This window comes from Terrapene carolina, unplaced genomic scaffold (assembly GCF_002925995.2).
Source record: "Terrapene carolina triunguis isolate 2854851 unplaced genomic scaffold, T_m_triunguis-2.0 Scaffold62, whole genome shotgun sequence".
Classification (NCBI taxonomy): Eukaryota; Metazoa; Chordata; order Testudines; family Emydidae; genus Terrapene; species Terrapene triunguis.
The window spans coordinates 4,982,590-5,004,619 of NW_020664413.1; the positions used below are offsets into that span (position 1 = coordinate 4,982,590).

Here is a 22,030-nt window from a genome sequence, read left to right on the forward strand (position 1 = left end):
TTTTCATTTTCAGTTCTTATTCATGTACGGATGCCTCCACATTCTGCGTCCCCACCCAGAATTAGAAACAGAGACAACTAAATAGAGACAAGAAGTCAGGTTATTGGTTTTTTTTTTGTAGACCAGAAGCAGGAAGCTCATAAAGTGCCGGAGCAACCCTCAGCCCATTTGCAGATCTACAAGGTTAAGTAAACTCTGGATAAGCACTGGAGACTTTGGATCCTTATCCAACCCAAACCCGGAGTATGAACCTTTTGAAGTTACCCATGACTCTACTCTATTAGTATTTACTGGTGCCTATTTCCTGAATCAGAGGTTGGGAATTTCAGAAGATCCCCAGGGCTTAATATGCTCAAAACCTATGGAAAAAAATCAATGTGACTGAGAGCCTAACTCTCTTAGAGTCCCGAACAGAAATAATGAGACAGGCCAGATCCAATACTACAGCTCTGTGTGATGGTGACTCGGAATCCCAGTCCAACCCCTACGATATCATTGCGAGAGAGAGAAAGCATGAACTAGATGAGTCACACAGAAAAAGTGTGGCTGGGAAGCTACCACCATAAAGCACCAAGGGTGCTTTGTCATCAGAGCTAAAGCACATCTCCAGCCATGACTTTAGACACATTTGCCCTCCTGCACTGCCGAGGCAGGTGCTGCAAAGCAGCATTAATTGGCTCAGGCAGGGCTGTGGCGCAGTGATCAGATATCCTGTGACAGCACTTTTAGCAAGCTTTGAAATCGATAAAGCCAAGTTGCAGGAGTTTCATGTTTTATTAGCATCCAGGCGCGGCCTTGGGTCTAGAAGAGAATGATGTGAAAGAATGAAAAATAAGATTACCCATGATTAGCATTTTAATTGCTAAGAAAAACACAGCAGGAGGCATTTGTATTCCACACAAAATCATACAAAAGGATCTCTTTATTAAATATACAGTATTTACAGTTTAAGACGTTCTTCTGTACAACAGTAACCATAGAAAACAAAAGAAGCTAAGGCTAAATTTGTTGTTGTTGTTTTTTAATCCCATCCAGTGTAATAAGACATGTTACATGGTCTACAGAACTGACTTGGACTGAGGCAACGTTCTATGGGATTCCCTTCAGAAAACCAGACAGTGGAAGGAAAAGCTAGACCTCCATTTTGTTTTGTTTTTTACTGTAACTGAGAGACTCTTGGGCTACCTTTTGGAATTGTTGTTTAACCTGCCATCGTTTCAAAGGATTTTTGAGTAGCACAACGTAAAACAAATGGGAAAATGTCCTTATCTGGAAGAGGTCGGTTGTGTTACTTCTAAAGTGTATAGAACGGATTTTAACTTGGGTGACTGCTGCCTGTCTTGCCTGAGGGAGGACTTTTGCTGATCACGTGGCTTTGTTTTTCACGTAGGGAGCAATTTATCTCAGCGCAGGGAGGGCCTGATCTAAAACCCTTACGTCAACAGAAAGACTCCTGTAGTTATCAAGGGGGTTTGGATCAGGCCATGACCCTCCCCAAGGTCCTAAAGTTGACTTCAACTCACATCAAGGGCTTAAAGGGCACTTGAGTTTTGTAAATATCGCCCATAATTCCCTAAGGAGACGTGTGCACTGAATGCAGCTATCGTTGACCGGGATTGAGGAATGGAAAGTCCCAGATTTAATTTACAGGCATCAGGTCCATCTTGCTGTGGGTGATAGGAGACTTTCTAAGTTATGGGCCAAACTCATCCCTGATGGAACTCCATTGTCCTTGGAGGGATTAGGACGAGGAATGAATCTGTCCCAGTGTGTTTCATGCCAAAGGTTTCAAGACAGGAAGTGGGTCTTGGGGGGGGAAATTAAGCTAGCCCTATTAGTCTAGGCTTTTCTGCTTGGCCTGGGCCCGCCCAGCGGCTAACAGGCCCAAGCCTGAACCAAGCTAAGTGCAGTTTTGTATCAGGGGGCACAGTTCCTTGCTGCTACCCCCAACGCGTTGGTGTGTGTTCAATAAACAGGCCTCAGGCTTGAGTCTCTGAGGCTTGGTCTACACTTACCCCCCAAGTCGAAGTAAGGTACGCAAATTCAGCTACGTGAATAACGTAGCTGAATTCAACATACCTTACTTCGAACTTACCGCGGTTCAGACGCGGTCCACACGCGGCAGGCAGGCTCCCCGTCGACTCCGCGGTACTCCTCTCGTTGAGCTGGAGTACCGCAGTCGACGGCGAGCACTTCCTGGTTCGATTTATCGCGTCCAGACCAGACGCGATAAATCGAACCCGGAACTTCGATCCCCAGCCGTCGAACTACCCGGTAAGTATAGACCAGCCCTGAACTAAAATCAATGTGTGGGTAACTTTTTCCACGACAGTCTGAAGCATGGTCTCTCTGTATTATTTAGACAGAAGAAATTACATGATTTTTTCACTTCAAGACTCTCACAGGCAATTGCTTGTGGTTGGGTGCTTGAATAAACAAGCCTGCTTGTTCTTCTCCCCAAATGTTCATGGAATTATGTTGGATTTCTGAGGAACCTGCTGGGTCTCAACCTCTACAAGGAGCTGTGGACTGGCTGCGTCTAAATTTTAGCTCCAAAGACACAGGACCACTTCAGTACACGACAGTGGGTTCAATATTAGAAGCAATGACGAAGCATGTGAGAAGATATTTTGTTTAAATGATTCAAGAGGAGACGGGGGCTTGGAATTGGCATGCAAATGTGAGTACACAATTTCCCATGCAGAGTAGTGTTGGTTGTAGCTTTCAGATGGAATGGCCTTTGGGGTTAAACACAACCAGTATGGTAATGACTAGCATTGTGGGAAACAGCTGCCATTAGTATGTTAGCAGCTACAGTCATATGGCAAAATGCCGTCACCACGCCAATATTGGGGGGAAAGGGAGAAAAAGGCAAGACTGTACGTAAAGACTGTTCCCTGGATCTCCTATTGTATTTCAGTGTCTGTTCAGACTGCAAGCTCATTTGGCTGGCGGGGGAGGGGCATGGAAGTGCATCCTCAGAGAAATCAGTGGAGCTCCACTGACATTGGTGGAGGGACCCGGATTGCCAGCAGCTGAGGCCGAGGACCCATATTTTTTCTGAGTGTCTTGTGCCGGGAAGGGCAGATTGCTGGCCCTTTGCCAATCATCATTATAATATTGGTCTCTGACTAATTTTTACTCCTAGCCCCATCCACCGCACCATTTTCCCCACATGCCAAATAAAAACAATATATATCCTGACTGGAGAGGGGTAGCGTCGAAGCAAACGGTTGCCTCAATCCTTCCTTTGCTGTGCTTGTGGCCCCTTTGTCGACTCAAAACATGACAAAAGACAAACAACTAGCTTACAACTTACAATAGTTCACCAGAGTGTGTGCTTCCCCCCACCCCCTTAGAATAACTGAGTGCAAAAGATCACCAATAGCAATACATTGAAATATTTCCAAGTCCTAGAGGCATGGCTCAAAAGGAACAACAGAAGAAAACAAAATATATTTCAGGCCCAACATCCCCTACCCCCAAAGAAAATAATGTTTCGAATGTCATGAAGGAAACATACACAGCAGGGCCTCGTGGATTGACATGAGATATCAAGTACTTATCATTGGCTAAAGAAAATGCAACAAAGCCCAGAACTCAATTAAAGAAAGAATTGTTTTAAGCCTTGTAGCCGTGAAATAACTGGCTTTAGCGAAGGGAATAAGAACAAAGGGCATGACGCAACTCCCAGTGAAGTCAATACAAAGTCCCCTCGATTGACTCCAATGGACGTTGGATCAGGTTTAGCTATATTGCTTGCCTGGTTTGATAGAAAGGCATCTCAAAAACTGCATGAAAGCTTCGAAATAGCACTTGTGTTTTAGCGTCTAGCAAGGGATCAGCTTTTGCCTGGGTGCTTGATTGGGCATCATTTGGTTTCTGCAAAAAGAATAACCCTTTGTACCTATGAATGCCTTGCACTACATAACAACTCTCAGAAGCAACAGGCTTAATTCTGTCTACAGTAGACATTTTTTTTCTAGGTAAAGGCGGATGTCATTTTGACAGCAATTGGAATAAGATGGTGGCATTTAAAGAGGGTCAGATTCTGCTCCTGGTTACACTAGTATAAATCCAGAGTAACTCAGTTGACTTCACTGGAGTTACTGCAGATTTCTTTTGGCGTGAGAGCAGATTTTGAGCCAAAGATGGGTCTTTTGATGCCACAAGGGAAGAAGAAAGAAACGAAAAGGTGTACAAGGAAGGCAGTTTTCAAGTGCTCCCATAAACTCAGGGTCCAATCCAGCTCCCAATGAAACTAATGTCCAAATTCCCATTGATGTCAATAGGAAAAGGATCAAGCCCCATGTTAGATAGCCAAATCATACTGCACCACGGGCTGTATTGGCTCAAAGTGTGTGAAATAGCCTGCACACTAATTAACAAAAACGTCTAATTAAAATAAGTGTTTTTAAACTTTGGGGGGGAAACACCTCTTCTCTATGGTAAATCAGTAAAGAAGGTTTGGGGTCTATTACAGGAGTGGGTGGGTGAGGTTCTGTGGCCTGCAATGTGCAGGAGGACAGACTAGATGATCATGATGGTCCCTTCTGACCTCAAAGTCTATGCATTTTCTTTTAAGAATGAATAGAAAGCAGTAGTCCAAACCTTACTGCTGGAGATGCCCCCTTCATTGTACACTTGGCATTAGCATAACCTGAGCAGCGATATTCAGTAAAGATCGACAGTTTCAATAAGCACACAGGGCCCAATACGATGAATTACTGTGCATCTCCTGTGAGGTCCTGGGTGTCTTCCATCTAGCTTAGGCTTTGTTTGTTTGTTTTAAATATGACAAGTTCAAAAGAGCCTGTGTGACTTAGGAGCCTTTAGTCCTATTTTAAAAAGGGAGTGAGGACCAGATTTTCAAAGGTATTTAGGTGCCTAATGTTTTGGGGTTTTTTTGGCACCTAAGCAGGTTAGGCACCTAATGCACATTGATTTCAGATGAGAGTTAGGCACCTAAACCTGCTTAGGCACTTTTGAAAATCCCACTTGGTTAATACCTACTTCTTAGGTGCCTAAATGCCTTTGAAAATCAATGGTATGGTGGCTTCTAAGAGCCACATTTCCGTTGATTTCAATGGAAGTTAGGTGCCTAGAGGGATTTTCAAAAGATTTTCAAAAGTATCTAGATCTTTAAGCACCAGAAGATCTTTAAAAATTTGTCCCCAAGTCCCTAAGACACTTCTGAAAATGGGACTTAGTTTGCCAAGTGACTTAGGCACTTTTGAGAATTTTTAACTGAGTACTGTATCGCTGTGGCATATACATGACATTGAAATTGATGGGAACTTGTTGCTGAGTAAGGATTTCAGGACCTGACCAAAATACTTCAAAATAGGAGTTGAGCTCATTTAGTACCTTAGGCTATGTTTACACTACAAGCGACAGGTGTGGTTCCCCTGCTCATGTACAAGTGCTCCCACTAGCTCTCATTGAGCTAGCATAAGTATAAATAGCAGTGTAGTCCTGATAGCACAGGTAGTGGCTATCTAAGCCAGGCTGACCACCTCCTGGTCCAGTAAAGAAATCCAGATGGAGAATGAAGTTGGCAAGTATGTTAAAGTCGATGCACTGAAGGACAGATCCGATACTCCAATCCTGTTCCTATTGGAGTAAATGCAAATTTTCATCACTGATACAATAAAAGCAAGACCGGCATAATAGCTGGTTGAAATTTTCTGAACTTCGTTTTCTTGGTTGAAAATTGGCCTTTTTTCAAAAATGAAACTTTTCTTGAAGCATTTCCACAGCATCAGAATTGTCCATAAACTCTTCTGAGCTATTGTTATGGAAATAGTTTTCAAAAACTTTTGTTTACTGAGAAATGTGGTTTCCCACTGAAAACTGGGTTTTCGGTAAGAGAAATTAAAATGAAAAGATTGAGAGAACAATTTTGGTGACGGGGAAAAAAAAGGAAAAAGGATCTATTCAGAATTCTACAAAATGGTGACATCACTGAAATTTTTGAAATTTTCTTTTTGCAAAAAATGTTTCCCCATGGTTTTGACCAGTTCTAGTTAGTATATTAATAAACAGATGATGATAGCATAAAAGAAAGCAGATCCAAACCACTAAAAAAAGGAAAAATCAGTCGGACTGTTTGCTTCCTACAGTTAATGCAGCATGTTCTCATTTACTAGGATGCTAATTTGTTGCTTTCCATTATTTTTTTCATTGCAAGAATATAATACCCTAGTTTATCATTTTGAGTGTAATGTGCATACACAATTTGTTAACTTGTCTAAGCAGTTTCTTACTGGTTTGAATAGCTGTGTGTTTATGTCCAATATATCTGTATGTATAGATCCGGGGTTCTCAAACTGGGGGTCAGGACCCCTCAGGGGGTCGTGAGGCTATTATGTGGGGGGGTCGTGAGCTGTCAGCTTCCACCTCAAACCCCGCTTTGCCTCCCACATTTATAATGGTGTTAAGTATATAAAAAAGTGTTTTTAATTTATAAGGGGGGGGTCACACAGTACAAAAGTTTGAGAATCACTGGTATAGATAGATGTATTTATCCTCATGTGTATGTCTCTCTCTGACACACACACACACACCCCCCCCTCTCTAACTAAATTTTCCTGAAACTTTACTAATCTTACTTGCCTGCCCTATACTGTGATGTTTAATGATGGTGATAAAAAACAAAAACAAAAAACCCTTTAATTTGCCCATCAAAAGAATAATCCAGGGTGTATACAATTTCACAACACTGATTGTGGCTAAGCATTTGCGTAATCTCATTGAAGTTAATGCCACTTTTCACATGCTTAAACTTCAATATGTGCTGAAGTGGTTTGCTAGATTGGGGATTATATGTGTGTTTATACCCACACCCACACCTCACATGCATGTACTCACCCAGAGCGATATATGGGGCCACCAACACTCTTCCAGATACAAACAACATCTAACTAGCTGGTGTGGTGGTGATGCTTTGCTACTGTGCCTTGTAGGTGTCCCCAGCCTCTGTTGGCCAGAAGCTCGGAATGAGCGACAGGGGATGGATCACTCGATGATTATCGGTTCTGTACATTCCCTGTCCGAAGACCAGATACTGGGCTAGCTGGACCTTTGCTCTGAGCCCATATGGCCGTTCTTATGTTCTGCTGGGCAGTTTTGCTATCCATTGGCCTAAGGTGGTAGACCAAGGGTGGGCAAACTTTTTGGACTGAGGGCCACATCTGGGTGGGGAAATTGTATGCAGGGCCGGGACAGGGGGTTGGGGTATGGGAGGGAGTGCAGTGTGTAGGAAGGGGCTCAGGGCAAGGGATTGGGGCAGAGGAGGGGTGCTGGGTATATGAGGGGGCTCAGAAGGGGGCAGGGGTGCAGGGTGCTCAGGGCAGGGAGTTGGGGTGCAGGAGGGGTGCGAGGTGCAGGCAGGGGGCTTACGGCAGGGAATTGGGGGGCGGGGTGCAGGAGGGGTTCGGGCTCCGGCCCGGCACCGCTTACCTAAAGCGGCTCCAGGGTGGCAGCGGTGCGCACCGGGGCCAGGGAAGGCTCCCTGCATGCCTGTCCTGTTCCCAGCCCCGCGCCACTCCAGGAAGAGCTGCGGCCCCTGGGGGTGGGGGGGCAGAAGGCTCCGTGTGCGCCTCCAGGTATCTCCCCTGAAGCTCCCATTGGCCGCGGTTCCCCGTGGTGCCTGCAGGCCAGGGCAACACACGGAGCCCTCTGCCCCCTGCCCCCCAAGAGGGCCGCAGGGAAGTGGTGCCAGCTGCTTCTGAGAGCAGCGCAGGGCCACGGGGGGCAATCCCGCAGGCCGGATCCAAAGCCCTGACTAGGGCCATCCCTCCGACTTGAAAATGCTTGGCACCTTGCAGGCTCAGACTCTAGGACTGCATGAAGCAATCTTGTCCTCTCAGGGACTTAAATAATGAGGGGATTCTATTTGATTGCTCAACCCTTCCCTATTCTATCCATTTAATTACTGTACTTGCGTGGGACTAGATCACTATATCTTACTGTGACTTTTTATATAAAGAAAAGAAGAATATGTAGCAAAGCACAAAGATGATTTATAATCTGCCATGTTGACCAGGGAAAAATACATGGCACAGTAATGGGGGGCGGGAGATCTGAATACAATGTGGATTTTGATTCCCCAGCTCTTCTTCCTAAAGGCAATACATGTTTGGGGGAATTAATAGCTCCTTCTCAGTCAGAGCATTCAAAATGAGATCACGTGGACAAAACCATGCTGAAAATCATGAAGAAAAACCTGGAGTCCACAGAAAGAGGGAGATGAACATTTGTTCCTATGTTTGCTTGTCCCCCCGTCCACCTGTAATGTGCAAAGCAGAGCAGCTTTATATATGGAAGAAACTCTTTGCTTATGGATCTCATTAGGTGCATTCCTTTCTGCATCTTTCACTATCTTCCTGCTAATGAGTCCGTCATGGCATGCAAAGGCACTCATAACCAAATGTCACACCAGCAGCTGGCACAAGACGCAGTGGCTGCTGGCTGGCAGGAGCTGGGAGAAGCAGCGCCATCCTTCCTTTAAGTTTAAGCTTGCCTTGTAAAGCAGATCGGTTGGCCTGACGATCGTTGTATTAGCCTAGCTTTTACTTGTCCCACTCACCCCCAAAGACGGTCAAGAGACCAAAGATGATTGTAGTGTAACTCAGTGAGCGTGCTGAATATCACACCAAGACTGTCTCATATTCGTTCTCAACATCTACTTCCCTGCGGCCTATCAGCCACCATCTGCAACCATTAATCCAAGCTCCCTACATTTATTTAAACTCCTCCCCACACCCCCCCAGCCCCCTCCCCCCATACAGCCCTGGCCATCTGGGGGGTTTGTGCAGCCGCACTGCTTTCTATTGTTTGTTATTGGTCCCTTTGCTGCAGCAAGATCTGGTAGTGCAAACCCTTGTGACCATGTGGAAATGCCTTTGGGACTCCATATGGGTCCAGGGGTCCTGATGTACGGCTGATTCCCTAGGGCCTGAACCAAAGCCCCCTGAAATCAATGGGAAGACTCCCCTTTTCTCTTGGGCATTGGATCAGATCCTTAGAATCATAGAAGATCAGGGTTGGAAGGGACCTCAGGAGGCCATCTAGTCCAGCCCCCTACTCAAAGCAGGACCAATTCCCAACTAAATCATCCCAGCCAGGGCATTGTCAAGCCTGACATTAAAAACCTCTAAGGAAGGAGATTCCACCACCTCCCTAGGTAACCCATTCCAGTGCTTCACCACCCTCCTAGTGAAAAAGTTTTTCCTAATATCCAACTTAAACCTCCCCAACTGCAACTTGAGACCATTACTCCTTGTTCTGTCATCAGGTACCACTGAGATCAGTCTAGATCCATCCTCTTTGGAACCCCCTTTCAGGTAGTTGAAAGCAGCTATCAAATCCCCCCTCATTCTTCTCTTCTGCAGACTAAACAATCGCAGTTCCCTCAGCCTCTCCTCATAAGTCATGTGCGCCAGTCCCCTAATCATTTTTGTTGCCCTCCGCTGGACTCTTTCCAATTTTTCCACATCCTTCTTGTAGTGTGGGGCCCAAAACTGGACACAGTACTCCAGATGAGGCCTCACCAATGTCGAATAGAGGGGAATGATCACATCCCTCAATCTGCTGGCAATGCCCCTACTTATACAGCCCAGAATGCCGTTCGCCTTCTTGGCAACAAGGGCACACTGTTGACTCATATCCAGCTTCTCGTCCACTGTAACCCCTAGGTTAAGCTCCCAGGACGGGCCCTGTATGACACTAAACACACAGTCAGGGCTTATCTAGCATCTGGGATGGGACCATCATGCAAGCTCACGCTGGGTTCAAGCCCCCCGCACTATTTTTTGAGTGAAAGAGAAATTCGATTCCACATTCAGTGATCCGTCAGAAAGAATAGAGGAGGCAGATTAGAGTCCCTTCTACTTCTGCTAGCCAGTGTCCCCAAACAGGAGAGAACAGAAAACCACTGGAGAAAGGGAGAGAAGAAAATTAAAAATCCAGAACTTAGTACATGCTCCTTTACAATTTTCTCCTTGTGAATGAATTTGACTAAGTGTTATCGTAGCCATGTGAGTCCCAGGATATTAGAGAGACAAGGTGGGTGAGGTAATATCTTTTATTGGACCAATTTCTGTTGGCGAGAGAGACAAGCTTTCGAGCTTACACTGAAGAAAAGCTCTGTGTACGCTCAAAAGCTTGTCTCTTTCACCAACAGAAGTTTGTCCACAAAAGATATTAACCTCATCTACTTTGTCTGGCTAAAATTTTTAAAAGACACCTTTTCCTTATCTTTGAGGGGAAACATCCTGGTTTCTACAAACAGGAAGCACCATCGCTTCATTCATGCAGTTTTTTAAAAGCAATTTAATAACAATTTTGGCTTTTTTATATGACTCAGCAGAATTTAGATCTCATGGTTTGGGTGGGGTTGGTTTGTCTTCTTCTTTTGTTTGTTTTTTTTGCCACAGTCGCTTAAGTGTTTGACCTCAGCACATGATCATTCTCTATATGATGTTAGCGTGTGTATGCTGCACTTCTAATGTTTCAGACAAGTCATCAGAGAAATGTATAGAGCACCTAAGTCCTAGAAGCCTCCTAAAACCCTTTAAGTACTATCTTCCATGCTTCATCTAGAATTATGCTAGAGTACGTTGGTTCTAAATAGTCAGACTTATGAGACGGAGGTATACAAGGTGCACTGGAATGAATTTTCTCCAATGCTGTTATCAGTATTCCTGTATTTTTTAAAAACATTTGTAAGCCTAAAAGTTACAGTAAAAGGATGGGGGAAGGAGCTTAAGGAGAGAAAGAAAATAATAATGGTAACTTCTTGCCAGATTCCCAGCTGGTGAAAACTGGCGTAATTCCATTGAAGTCAACGGTTTGGTGGCAAATTACATCAACTAAGGACCTAGCTGCTACTTTATGATTGGTGTAAATGCATCGTATAATAAATCAGGCATTTTGGTCTTATTCTTTCCTGCTACCCTGTCCCAAAAGCTGTGATGCTACTTATATAGCTACAGTACTTTACCTCTAGTTTATATAGCTCAGATCAGATACAAAGTGGTGAGTTAAATGGTTCCAGAAAACAACATAAAACTTGAGAAATCCAGAAACTTAATAGGCAACCATGCAAGTCCGTGAACTCATTCTGTCCAGAGTAGAACAGCAGGTCTCTTGAGATGCCGATGTAACTGTGGCAGGTTTTTGTGAAGGGAATGAGGCATTGAAGTGTCTGCCAGTCTCTCCTGTGCAGGGCAGTCTCCTTCCAAAAGGTTTAAAAGCTGGCAAATAAATTAATGGGTAAGAAAAGAAAAAAAGGCCAGGTGTGGGGAGGAGAGTAAGAAGGAACCACACAATCCATCAGATGAAATATTCCCGTTTGCACTCACTCACTGTGTTCTGCAAGTCAATGTCAGTTTTAAAGGAACTGTCGAGGTTTTCTGCGTATTCTTTCTCCTTCGCCTGGCTACTTCGATGTGTCTGTTTGTGCTGGTAGAGGAATCTGCTCATGATGGCCACGATGCAAAAGATGATGAATATTACGACTGCTATTACACCTGGGGAAAGAGAGGGGAAAGTAAGGGCAGGAAGGGAAAACAGAAACAAAGATTTTACCAGGGGAGGCTGCTTAGAAAACATGGCAAGTCAGTGTGTAATTAGATGCCGGTCGTGGGTGGGCAGGATCGAACCGGGGACCTCTGGAGCTTAGTGCATGAGCCTCTATAGCATGAGCTAAAAGCCAACTGGCTGTTAGCTAAGGCCTGGTCCACACTAACCCCCCACTTCGAACTAAGATACGCAACTTCAGCTACGTGAATAACGTAGCTGAAGTCGAAGTATCTTAGTTCGAACTTACCGCGGGTCCACACGCGGCAGGCAGGCTCCCCCGTCGACTCCGCGTACTCCTCTCGCGGAGCAGGAGTACCGGTGTCGACGGCGAGCACTTCCGGGATCGATCCGGGATTGATTTATCGCGTCTAGACAAGACGCGATAAATCGATCCCAGAAGGTCGATTGCTTACCGCCGGACCCGGAGGTAAGTATAGACGTACCCTAAGGCTGTAGAGCAGACTCATTTTATCTCTCTCTAAGTGGTCTTGGTGCCACTAGATGGGACAGAACACCACACCCAGAAAGTGTGTGGCTTACAAGTGCATCCCAATCCTCTATCCTAGCCTCCCAGGGTATGTCTACACAGCAAAGAAAAACCCACGGCTGGCCCGTGCCAGCCAACTCAGCCTCACAGGGCTCTGGCTGCAGGGCTGTTTCACTGCTGTGTAGGACTGGGCTGGAGCCTGAACACTGGGACCTCCCACCCCACAGGGTCTGAGAGCTCCAGCCCGACCCTGGAAGTCTACGCAGCAATGAAACGGCCTTTGAGCCAGAGTGGACTGGCGCAGGCCAGCTGCAGGTGCCTAGCTGCTGTGTAGACATACCCCCAGATGGCAGCGCTGGGGCTTTCTATCCTGCACGAGGGAGGATACCGCCACCTTGGGTGGGATTCTCAAAAATGCTCAACATTGGTCTAATTCTGCTTGCCTGAAGCCAATCATTGAGTTCAATGAGAGCAAAGTTAGGCCAGCGCGGAGTGTTTTGAAAATTCTGTTCCCTCATGTCTCCACAACTTCCCTTTCTGGCCAACTTCATTCATTGGGGGCTCTCTCAAATTACATCTGTGTAAACCTTGTGGGAATTTGGCCCGTAGAGTACAGGTATCCTGAAAAGCAACTCACTGCAAAGCAACAGACCCTTGGGATGAATGCTGATTGTTAATGGAATGTGGAAAACAATACATGGCGGTGTGAGGACCACTTGTGAATCAACCGAGGCTTTGGCTTGTAAGAGAGTTTCCATGTGGTCTGAGGAATTCCATTACGCACCACACTGAGCTTTTCGAGAGCTCAGAAGGTAGATGAGATACGAATGCAACATTACATGACCAGTCAGAGGTGTGTATTTGCGTGCAGCGCTCACAGCGGAGCCATGTCTCAGAAAAACAGATGCTATTTTGTATGTTGAAAAGACTTAAGATCTTCAGAACATGGACTGCATCTCTCTGTTTAGGGAGCGTGTAGGATGATAGTCCCTGGTCCTGATTGGAACATTGGGATGTTGCCATAATATAATGAATATTAATAATAAATGCAGCAGCAGCACCCTTGTAAAGCCCTGTGTTAGAGTAGAGCAGAAAATGAGGGTAAGGTGCTGCTGAACCTTTTGCTGGAAATACCCTACGTACTTGTTTTCTGGGGGGAAAAATATTTTCTGATTGCATCATTCAAAAGAAAAAGAAGAAAAAAGTTACCTCCAATAACAGCTGAATCGCTTCTGATTGCATTGGTGAGGGGCTCCCGCTCATCCGACTTCCCAAAGGGATCTGCAGTTGATTAAATACAAAACAGCTCATTGTCTATAGGCAACGTGCTGAGTTTGCTTCAGCACTTGGAATGAAGTTACCTACCCTGGTCTGCCCTGAAAATATGTGGTTTGGGGATTAGAGAATTTGAGCCAAGAAGAGCCCTCTTAAAAACAGGTAATCACAGGACAACACCCTTAGGCACCTTCAGAGACAAAGCCGTGCAAACCGTGAATGCAAGAAGAAACTAAATGGGTAAAACCAACACCCTATAATCCTACCACAGTGCACCTGCTCACAATGGTAGGGAGACATTTGACCCAGGTAGCCTGCTGGGAGCCTCTGTCAGACTCAACAATATTACAATGCCAAAGAAACAAGACTAAGAAGCATCTGTAAAGGGAGGAGGCTAATATAGGATATATGGGTCAGGTTCAATCTGAGGGAGAGAAACAGTGTCTGGGAGGCGGGGGGACGGCTCTGTTGGAAGGGATAATAATAATAATAATAGAGATATCCATCTTCTAGAACTGGAAGGAACCTTGAAAGGTTATCGAGTCCAGCCCCCTGCCTTCACTAGCAGGACCAAGTACTGATTTTGCCCCAGATCCCTAAGTGGCCCCTTCAAGGATTGAACTCACAACCCTGGGTTTAGCAGGCCAATGCTCAAACCACTGAGCTATCCCTCCCTCTTCAATGCAGACCAATGGTGATACCACATGTTCCAAGGGCAGAAGCTGTCACTGGGGTGCATTTAAATTGGACATCTTCTGATCTTCCCCCTTCAGCTGCTACAGGTCCTTCTGGTTTGTGTTACCACATCCATTCCCGTCCTTAATTTGCACCCATGTCCCCTCTGTGGCTGCTTTCAACCTTGAGAAGGAAGACTTCCTGATTTTGGCCAAACGATTTCTGCTGCACTGCACAGCGAGCATTGCTCTTCACTGAGGCGACTGGAGCGTCTAGAGGGTACTAAAGAGATCAGGGTTGCAAACTCCTGTATCCAAACACCCTCTAAGTGTGGAGGTTCCCAGAGCCAGCTTTTCCATATCTCAGCCAAACCAAAATGGGACTCAAACACCTGCAACTTTGGGAGCTTCAGATCCAGATCCAGATGATGGGTCAAACCCTCACTGAAAGCCAATGGAACAATGATAAATTACACCAGCTGTCCCCGCATGTCCCAGATCTAGCTCTAGCACTGTGTCTGAACCATCCAGCCTGTCTGTATCCTCATACGAGGGCTTTCATCTCAGCTCACCCTTTCCTCTCTTTGGTGTCTGGCTGCAGGAGTGCAGAGCTGCCGTTCTCCCCTTTTACAAGCCTCCAGGTTATCACACATAGGCCTGTACTTGGGAGCTAGTCCTGACGGTCTCGGGGATAGATTGTATGGCATTGCCAGGCTGCTCCTTTCAAAGGCGAGAGGCGGAGGCCTTAGAAAGAGATGCAAAATGCTGCAATGCCTCATTGTTATTGAGCAGCCTTGCTTTAGTTGCTGACTCGGCAGACTCTTAGCACTTCGTTAAGTGGGATTTTTTCCTTCAGACAAACGAGCATATTTGTGCGTTGGACGGGGCTAAATTTTCATCTTTACCCAGCTTTGCTTTGCACTCTTTCCAAAGAGCCTGATTCTCCTTTGCCCGGCACCTTGGGCAGTCATTTATACTAGTGCAAAGCGAGTGCTAAAGGATACCATTTACACCCAATTTCACCGATTTAAATGGCTTCACAAACCGTAGACCACAGAGAATCTGGCCCAAGCCATTCTGAGGTTTGAGAAGTAGTTCTCTTGCCAGTTTTAAAGATGAAAGCCTTTCCCTTCCTGTAAACAGATGCCTACAAACTAACAGTAAACAGAGGAGGGTTTGCACTTCTGCAGATCGCTGATGTTCAGACCAGATGCAGTCACAGAAGAGATTTTGAAATCAACGGGCCTGCTGACATAAATAAATGCTCATCAGCCAGGATTGCATAATGAGTCACCCATTTGGAACATGGCTCCCCAAGTGGGACCCATTGCAGCTCTTTTGCAAGTTCTCTTTTCCCACTGCATGGAGATTGGGTACCTGGAGAAGTAATTGCTCAGGTACAAGCAGACCTTGTGAAACGCCAGCTCATTTTAGACCAGAAAAGCTTGGTTTATACATGAGTTGACTATCTAGCTAATTTTGCGCACCGTGAGGCAGAGCCTTAGCTGGTGTAAATTGTCTTAACTCCCTATGGCTTGGACAGAGAATTCTGACTGGCGTCACAAGTCACCTTCTGAGATTGCATAAAATGAATAAGGGGTAGGCGAGACTTTTGATCCACATGTCCATTGTGTAAAATGTTGGCCATATATGCTATTAAAGAGTCTTTAGTCTTTGACCAAAAATGACTTGAAGCTAAAGGACTTTTAAAAAATCCAAAACAAGTGTTGGGGATTTAAAGGTAACTTTGAGTTTCTTTCTGTGGTTTAATCAGAATGCAGGTCGACAGACCTTAAAGGTTCTGCGAATTATGTTTCACCCAAGAGCTAAAGTCAGGATACAAGACAACGAGGTGTTTGTTGCAGAGAAGCAAGTGACAGCAGAACCTTCCCCTGTGGGATCATGGTAAATTCTGTAGCCAAGGAGGAAAAAAAGCACTGTGTCTCATATGAGATTTTAATAGGACATTCTTTCCCTTTTAGATATGACCCTTGAGATAACGCATGAAGAAAACTGGCACCAAAGGGCACCTCAGTGAAATAGGGATATGAAATGTCTCACGACTTCCACGAGCAAAAATTTTTTGAACAGTATCTGACTTATGAAAGTATTTGGGATATATAATTTAAATACACAAGGTCCAGATCCTCCACTTGCATAAACTAGCAGCTGAGGATCTAGCCCTCAAAATATAGTAATGACCACTACCGGTAATACATATTTTCAGAAAAAAAAAACACATTTTAATAGACTGTGATATTTGCAGTATTTTAATATACTGTAAACATCCTGGTAGAGTAAAACATCAGGGTGCCATCAATGTGGAGTTGGAGTGGCAACTACTATATGTGCAACCACGTACGAGAGACTGATTTATGGAACATTACAAAATATCATCATCACAGGAAGTCAGTTTTCCCCTCAGATGTTCCAATCAGAAATTTTGTTCATGGATAAATCAACCATGGCTGAGTGGATTTTGTTTAAAAGTAGTTTGCTAAGAAACTTTCCTGAAGATCTAACAAACATTCCAAGTTTGAAGAAAAGTGCTTTAATAGTTCTCAAGTTATGAGCACTGAAAGCTTTTTCACACATTCACAGCAGGCTTTTCAGGCAGGTATCTTTGCTCTATCAATTGCTCAGAAAATTGGCACACACAAGTATAGCAGTCTTTGAAGTTTGTTTTTTTTTGTTCTCAGACATGCAGAGATGAGAAATCAAGAACTAATAAACTGAGAAATGCACAGTAAAGCTGAAGATTAATCCTTAACTCTGCCCTCCTGTGATTACTCCTTAAAATATGGTCTCTCTCTCTATATATAAAAATAAATTATATGTAAATTAATATAAAGTATAATGGAATACAAAATGGAATTTCTTATATAACCATTACTCACAGTATAGAACATACAGTTTTCAAAATTGGCTTGATTTAAGTCTCAATGAGATCTATAAAACAAGTCCACTTTGAATGTTGAGGTTATATTAGGTATCAGTTATGATAAAAGGGTGACCATATTTTAAAGCAGAAATATGCAGAGAGAACACTGAGCTTTCACCACAACTCTGCATTAGCTGATATCTGAGTGCTTATTTAACCTTAACACTGCCTTACATCTAGTTAATTGCAAGATTTAAATATGAAAGTCTAAATCCTGCCCCATTATATCTGAAATCAGAGTTTCAACTCACTCTTTGAGACTTAAGCTTTATCCTAAAATGTCCCCTTCTTGACTTTATAGGTTGGCCTAGGATAAGTGAGAGCAAAATTTGACCCACAGAGTGATGGACAGGGTTTGTGTGTAAACACATGTGAAAATGCATGCGTGCCTGCACACACACACACAGCAATCCTAAACCATTCACCATTAACAAGCCATGTTTCTTCAGTTAAAAAACAAAGCACACATCAACTGGAATCCATTCCCCACACAGAGAGCAAGCCTAATTATTTCTCCCTATGCAAAACGCTAATAGCATCATTTGTTTTCTGCTGAATACCATGGGTAGAAGCTGAAGGAAAGGGGCATCTGCTGCAAGTCCAAATGTCAAGGAAATAAATGGCATTAGGATATAAAACATAGGAAGCTTTATGAGTTATCCAGCAGAGAAGATAAAGTGAATTCATAGTTCAAAGGATTAAAAAACAAAAAGAAAAAAAACCCTTTCATTTTTTACTCCTTTCTGGTTATTAAGGTCTCTGCCACATCCACTAGTGACTAAAACAGCGACTTGTGTGTCCCTGCCTGTGGTGACAGTACTACCAGCTGCTCTCTGGGTTCTTTTTTCCCCTGGCATACTAATTCACATATGCAAACCACTTAAGAGTCCCAGAGGGCAATTTCATGATTGCAGAGGAAAAATGAACTGCTTAGGATCATCAGCTAGGAACATTCAAGTTATGTGCCTTCACTTAAAACAAAGTGAATGATACACATATTCAGTAAAAGACACACGGAGTAACACTCATGCATTGACAGAACAAGGAGCAATGGTCTCAAGTTGCAGTGGGGGAGGTCCAGGTTGGATATTAGGAAACACTATTTCACTAGGAGGGTGGTGAAGCACTGGAATGGGTGATCTAGGGAGGTGGTGGAATCTCCATCCTTAGATGTTTTTAAGGCCTGGCTTGACAAAGCCTTGGCTGGGATGATTTATTTGGTGGTGGTCCTGCTTTGAGCAGGGGGTTGGACTAGATGACCTCCTGAGGTCTCTTTCAACCCTAATCTTCTATGATTTACACTAGCTAGAGTAAAATTACAGTTAGTATATGGCATGATTCCTCAGACTTCAGGGCATATGCTGGTCAGGATCTGGGGTCAGGAACAGTTGTATTATATGCAACACCATACCAGGTTTTTGTTTTCCTTTGAAATCTCCTGCACTGGAGCCATGATACCAGACTTCACGGACTACCTGCAATGGCAATTGAAGTCCCATGTTCCTGAGACAGTGTTTGGACTATCCTTTGCAACTCAGGCTTTACTCTCCTATAATGTCACATTGCTGTGGGCATTTTTCAGGCAATACAGGATCTTAATCAGTTGTTTAGGATCATTTATTATCAGGATATAGCCTTTTAGTGGGTGCGAACTTGAATAGGCTTTATCTGTACATCCTGATCACTTATGTGTTGATAGCTTCCAAGCCATTTTGCTTCTAGTATCACACTTACCGTGACAGCAGGAAGGGAGGGAGCAAATCCCACGCTGAGCTCTAAAAGGCTGGTTTAATGGAAGCCTTAGTTTCTTGACAGAACATACCTGATGAAGTATATACTGTGGTGATGGTGTTCACATCAGCCTCTGCTATGTATCCACAACTCGATTCAGTCAAGGAGCCTTTGACAGTCACGGGGGCTATGCTGGGATGTCGTAAGGCGGCCTTCAATGGAGCTATGTGATTGTACTGGACAGAGGACAGGCATCCCATAAAGCCATGTGAGTTCGCCTTCAAGACCTCAGAATCTAGCCCCAGACTATCTGCAACACACAACACAATCAAAAAGGTGTTTTAAATGTATCCTCTTGCGTGTTGATTAAAAAACCCTTTGCCAGCTTACCTGACCTTATTCACCAGCTTCTCACCCAATTACACCCTTCTTCCACTGGACCCGTAGGTCTGAGACGATATCCACATTTAAATCCCTCTTAAAGATGCACATCTACCATGCTACTTATAGTGAATGGAGTTGGCTTGTAAATAAATAGCCTCTGTTGTTCTCCTTCCCCTAACCAGGTTCCTGTTGTTTGTCTGGAAATAACCAACACATATTTGGTGCTACCATAAACTATCATAAATCATAGAATGTAAAGCCATAAGGGACTACCGGGCCACCTAGTCTGATCTCCTGCAGGACACCAACATGCTAAACCCAACAACTGAAGTTAGACCATGGTATTACAGTCCATAGGAGACTAAACTATTATGTGCCACAGGCAGAGAATAGGAGGGACCGAGATGCACCAATGCCCGAGGTCCCTTCAATGTCAGGAAATGAATTAAGTGAGATATACCCAGATGAGCCTGGCAAGTGACCAGCACCCACATGCTGCAGAGGAAGGGGAAAAAAATCCCATCATCACTGCCAATCTGACCTGGGTGAAAATTCCTCTCTGATCCCACCTCTGACAATCAATCGGTTAAATAGTAACCCTGATTATCTTCAGGCCTGAGGTAAGATTCATTTTTCAACATGTTCAGTTTCACAGAATCTGAGCTGTCAGAGATGGACAAGACCTAGCAGATCATCTGCTCTGTCCACTGCTGACAGTACAGGACTGTTCAGTGATGCTCATTATCCAGTACTTCATATAGTCTAACGAAAGTCTCATGTGCTTGGGCTTCTCAAACTATCCTGGGGAAAGTATTCCACAGTCTAGTAGACCTATATATCTACCTACTTATATGCCCCCGTCACCATGGTATGAGACTCCCAAGTATTTACAAACAGAAATAACAATCGCTATCTTTTTTCCCAGTCTGTAGGAGAAATAGCTTAATTTGTGTATGTGGAGTTAGGGGTGGGAGGTAGGGGGTACATGTGCATTTAGGCCCTATTAGGGGAAAGCCAATTCAAAGGCATAAGTTGTACAGTTAGTTCTGAATGCAGCAATGCCTGATGCTTGAGAAAGACAGTGAAGGACGGGTACGCTATTTTCTCTTTCTCAATGAGCCCCATTTATTTACTTTCTAGGAATTGAAATTCATACTGCTAAGAGCTCTGTGACTTGCTATGTACACCTTGTGCCAATATAAGGGGGAAAAAAACAAAATAAAAAAGCCTCGTTGAATGCAAGATCAGTGGGCATTCAAGGTGTGAAATCATGTCTACCGGTAGTGTTACAAATGTGTAGTTTATAGCATTGCAAAACGGGGATTCCCAGCTTCCTCATCTGTTTCTACCCTTTCACGTTGTAAGGCAATGGCCTTTAAAAACAGATCATTTTGATTACCATCAGACATATTTTTCCCAGTCTACATTAAATAATTTTATTAGCTGATCTCATAAAACTGTCAGATTTAGAGATTAATTCCCAGCCCCAACAGTTGACAGTTCACATTTCAAGATCTTCTGGATCATATAGGGCCTGATCCAATACCCAGTAAAATTGATGGGAGCTGGATGAGGCCCACAAAGCTTTGGTTACAAGCTTTGAAAGGAAAAAAAAAACCCTAAATACCAATGACAACAATGTGGTAAGCAGAGTGACTTGATATTAAAATATGATCTCTCAGTGCCTGCCAGGATTTGGACCAGTAAACTCTTCAAGGGCTAGTCCTGGACCGGTGAGTAGAAAATTGTTGATCCCTCTCACATATCCTACTATTTTATGCCCTGGTTAGGGTGCTGAATGTGGATGGAGGCAAGTCCAAGAAGCCAGTTTCACATACTAGTTACTTCTTTGGCTCCTGGGTATTATCATTGTGCAGAGTACTCAGGCAAGTTGAGTTACCCAACTGCTTGCAGTTAATGCAATTTGGTATTACCCATGGATTTACAGATGGACCTTGTACACCAAAGTGATAGATCCTTATGTGCATGCAGTATGGTAAAGTCTAATTCTACGACCACATACTATTGTTCCTATGTGACCCCACCTCATGCAACACACAGGATGGACACACAAGAGAGCAGAATGAAAGTTGTGTAGGCAACAATAAGTCTGGCAGTATTTTTAACTTTTGAGTGCTTGACTTTGCTAAATAAATAAATTATGTAAGTCTTTTCATGTAGTGGGTTTGGGGGAGGGATGGTGAGGGAAGTTATTTGGGTTGCAGCATGGTTAAACAGCTCAAACTACGGGTCTACACTGACGTCCATGTTATCCTTTGGCACTTATGATTGCTGATCATTGTCTGACGCTTCTGAGATGGCTTTAGAAAAGAAACACTTAGGTTTGATGTGTTCCCATGCAGAAATTCAGGCATAATTTTACTAAGTGTTGCTGTTCCTTTGCCACCCCAAGTGTCAGATGTCACTCTAGGGTTCTGGGCTGGAAGGAAACTTGCAATAGCACCTAAGTCTGCAGACGGTGTCACTAGGGCAATTGTCACAGATCCATCTTCTAGGTGCAAGAACAGACACAAGCAAAACGTAGGTGTAAATGGCAAGAACATTCTGTGTTTTCCCCACAGGAGAGATGTTTCAAAGGACAACAGCAAAGAGTGTCTCAATGGAAATACATCCATTCCTGATGTAGGATACAATCTAACTTTCAGGAGTTATGCTTTGGCCTTTCCCAAAGTGTTTGTGCAGAAGGGGAAGTGGAAGCTGTATAAATTAAGATGGGTAGGCCTGTAACAACAGATGGTGAGGTTGTCAGGGGAAGGAAAGAATTGACTGTATATTTCTGAAGCGGAGCTTACAAAAACATGGGAAAACAGTGATTTAGAGCATCTTCTGTCTTCATGGAAGTTACAAAAATCTTAGTGAACATTCCCCAACACATCTATTCTTGCTTCTTTACTATCTCTAACACAAGGAGTGAATATTTCATATCCCACA

The 22,030-nt window shown here is 44.1% G+C and overlaps 1 protein-coding gene across 1 annotated transcript in view; it reads right to left on the reverse strand.

Annotated features, from left to right (window-relative positions):
• Nucleotides 1-11,337: 11,337 nt before the first annotated feature.
• CNTNAP5 (contactin associated protein like 5) overlaps nucleotides 11,338-22,030 on the reverse strand; it is a 408,220-nt gene continuing 397,527 nt past the window's right edge. The window contains exons 23-25 of the mRNA XM_029910538.1: nucleotides 18,786-19,004; nucleotides 13,283-13,354; nucleotides 11,338-11,534 (exon numbers count right to left, since the gene is read on the reverse strand). Coding sequence (XP_029766398.1) covers nucleotides 11,338-11,534; nucleotides 13,283-13,354; nucleotides 18,786-19,004 — 488 coding nt within the window. The remainder of the gene's footprint in view (nucleotides 11,535-13,282; nucleotides 13,355-18,785; nucleotides 19,005-22,030) is intronic.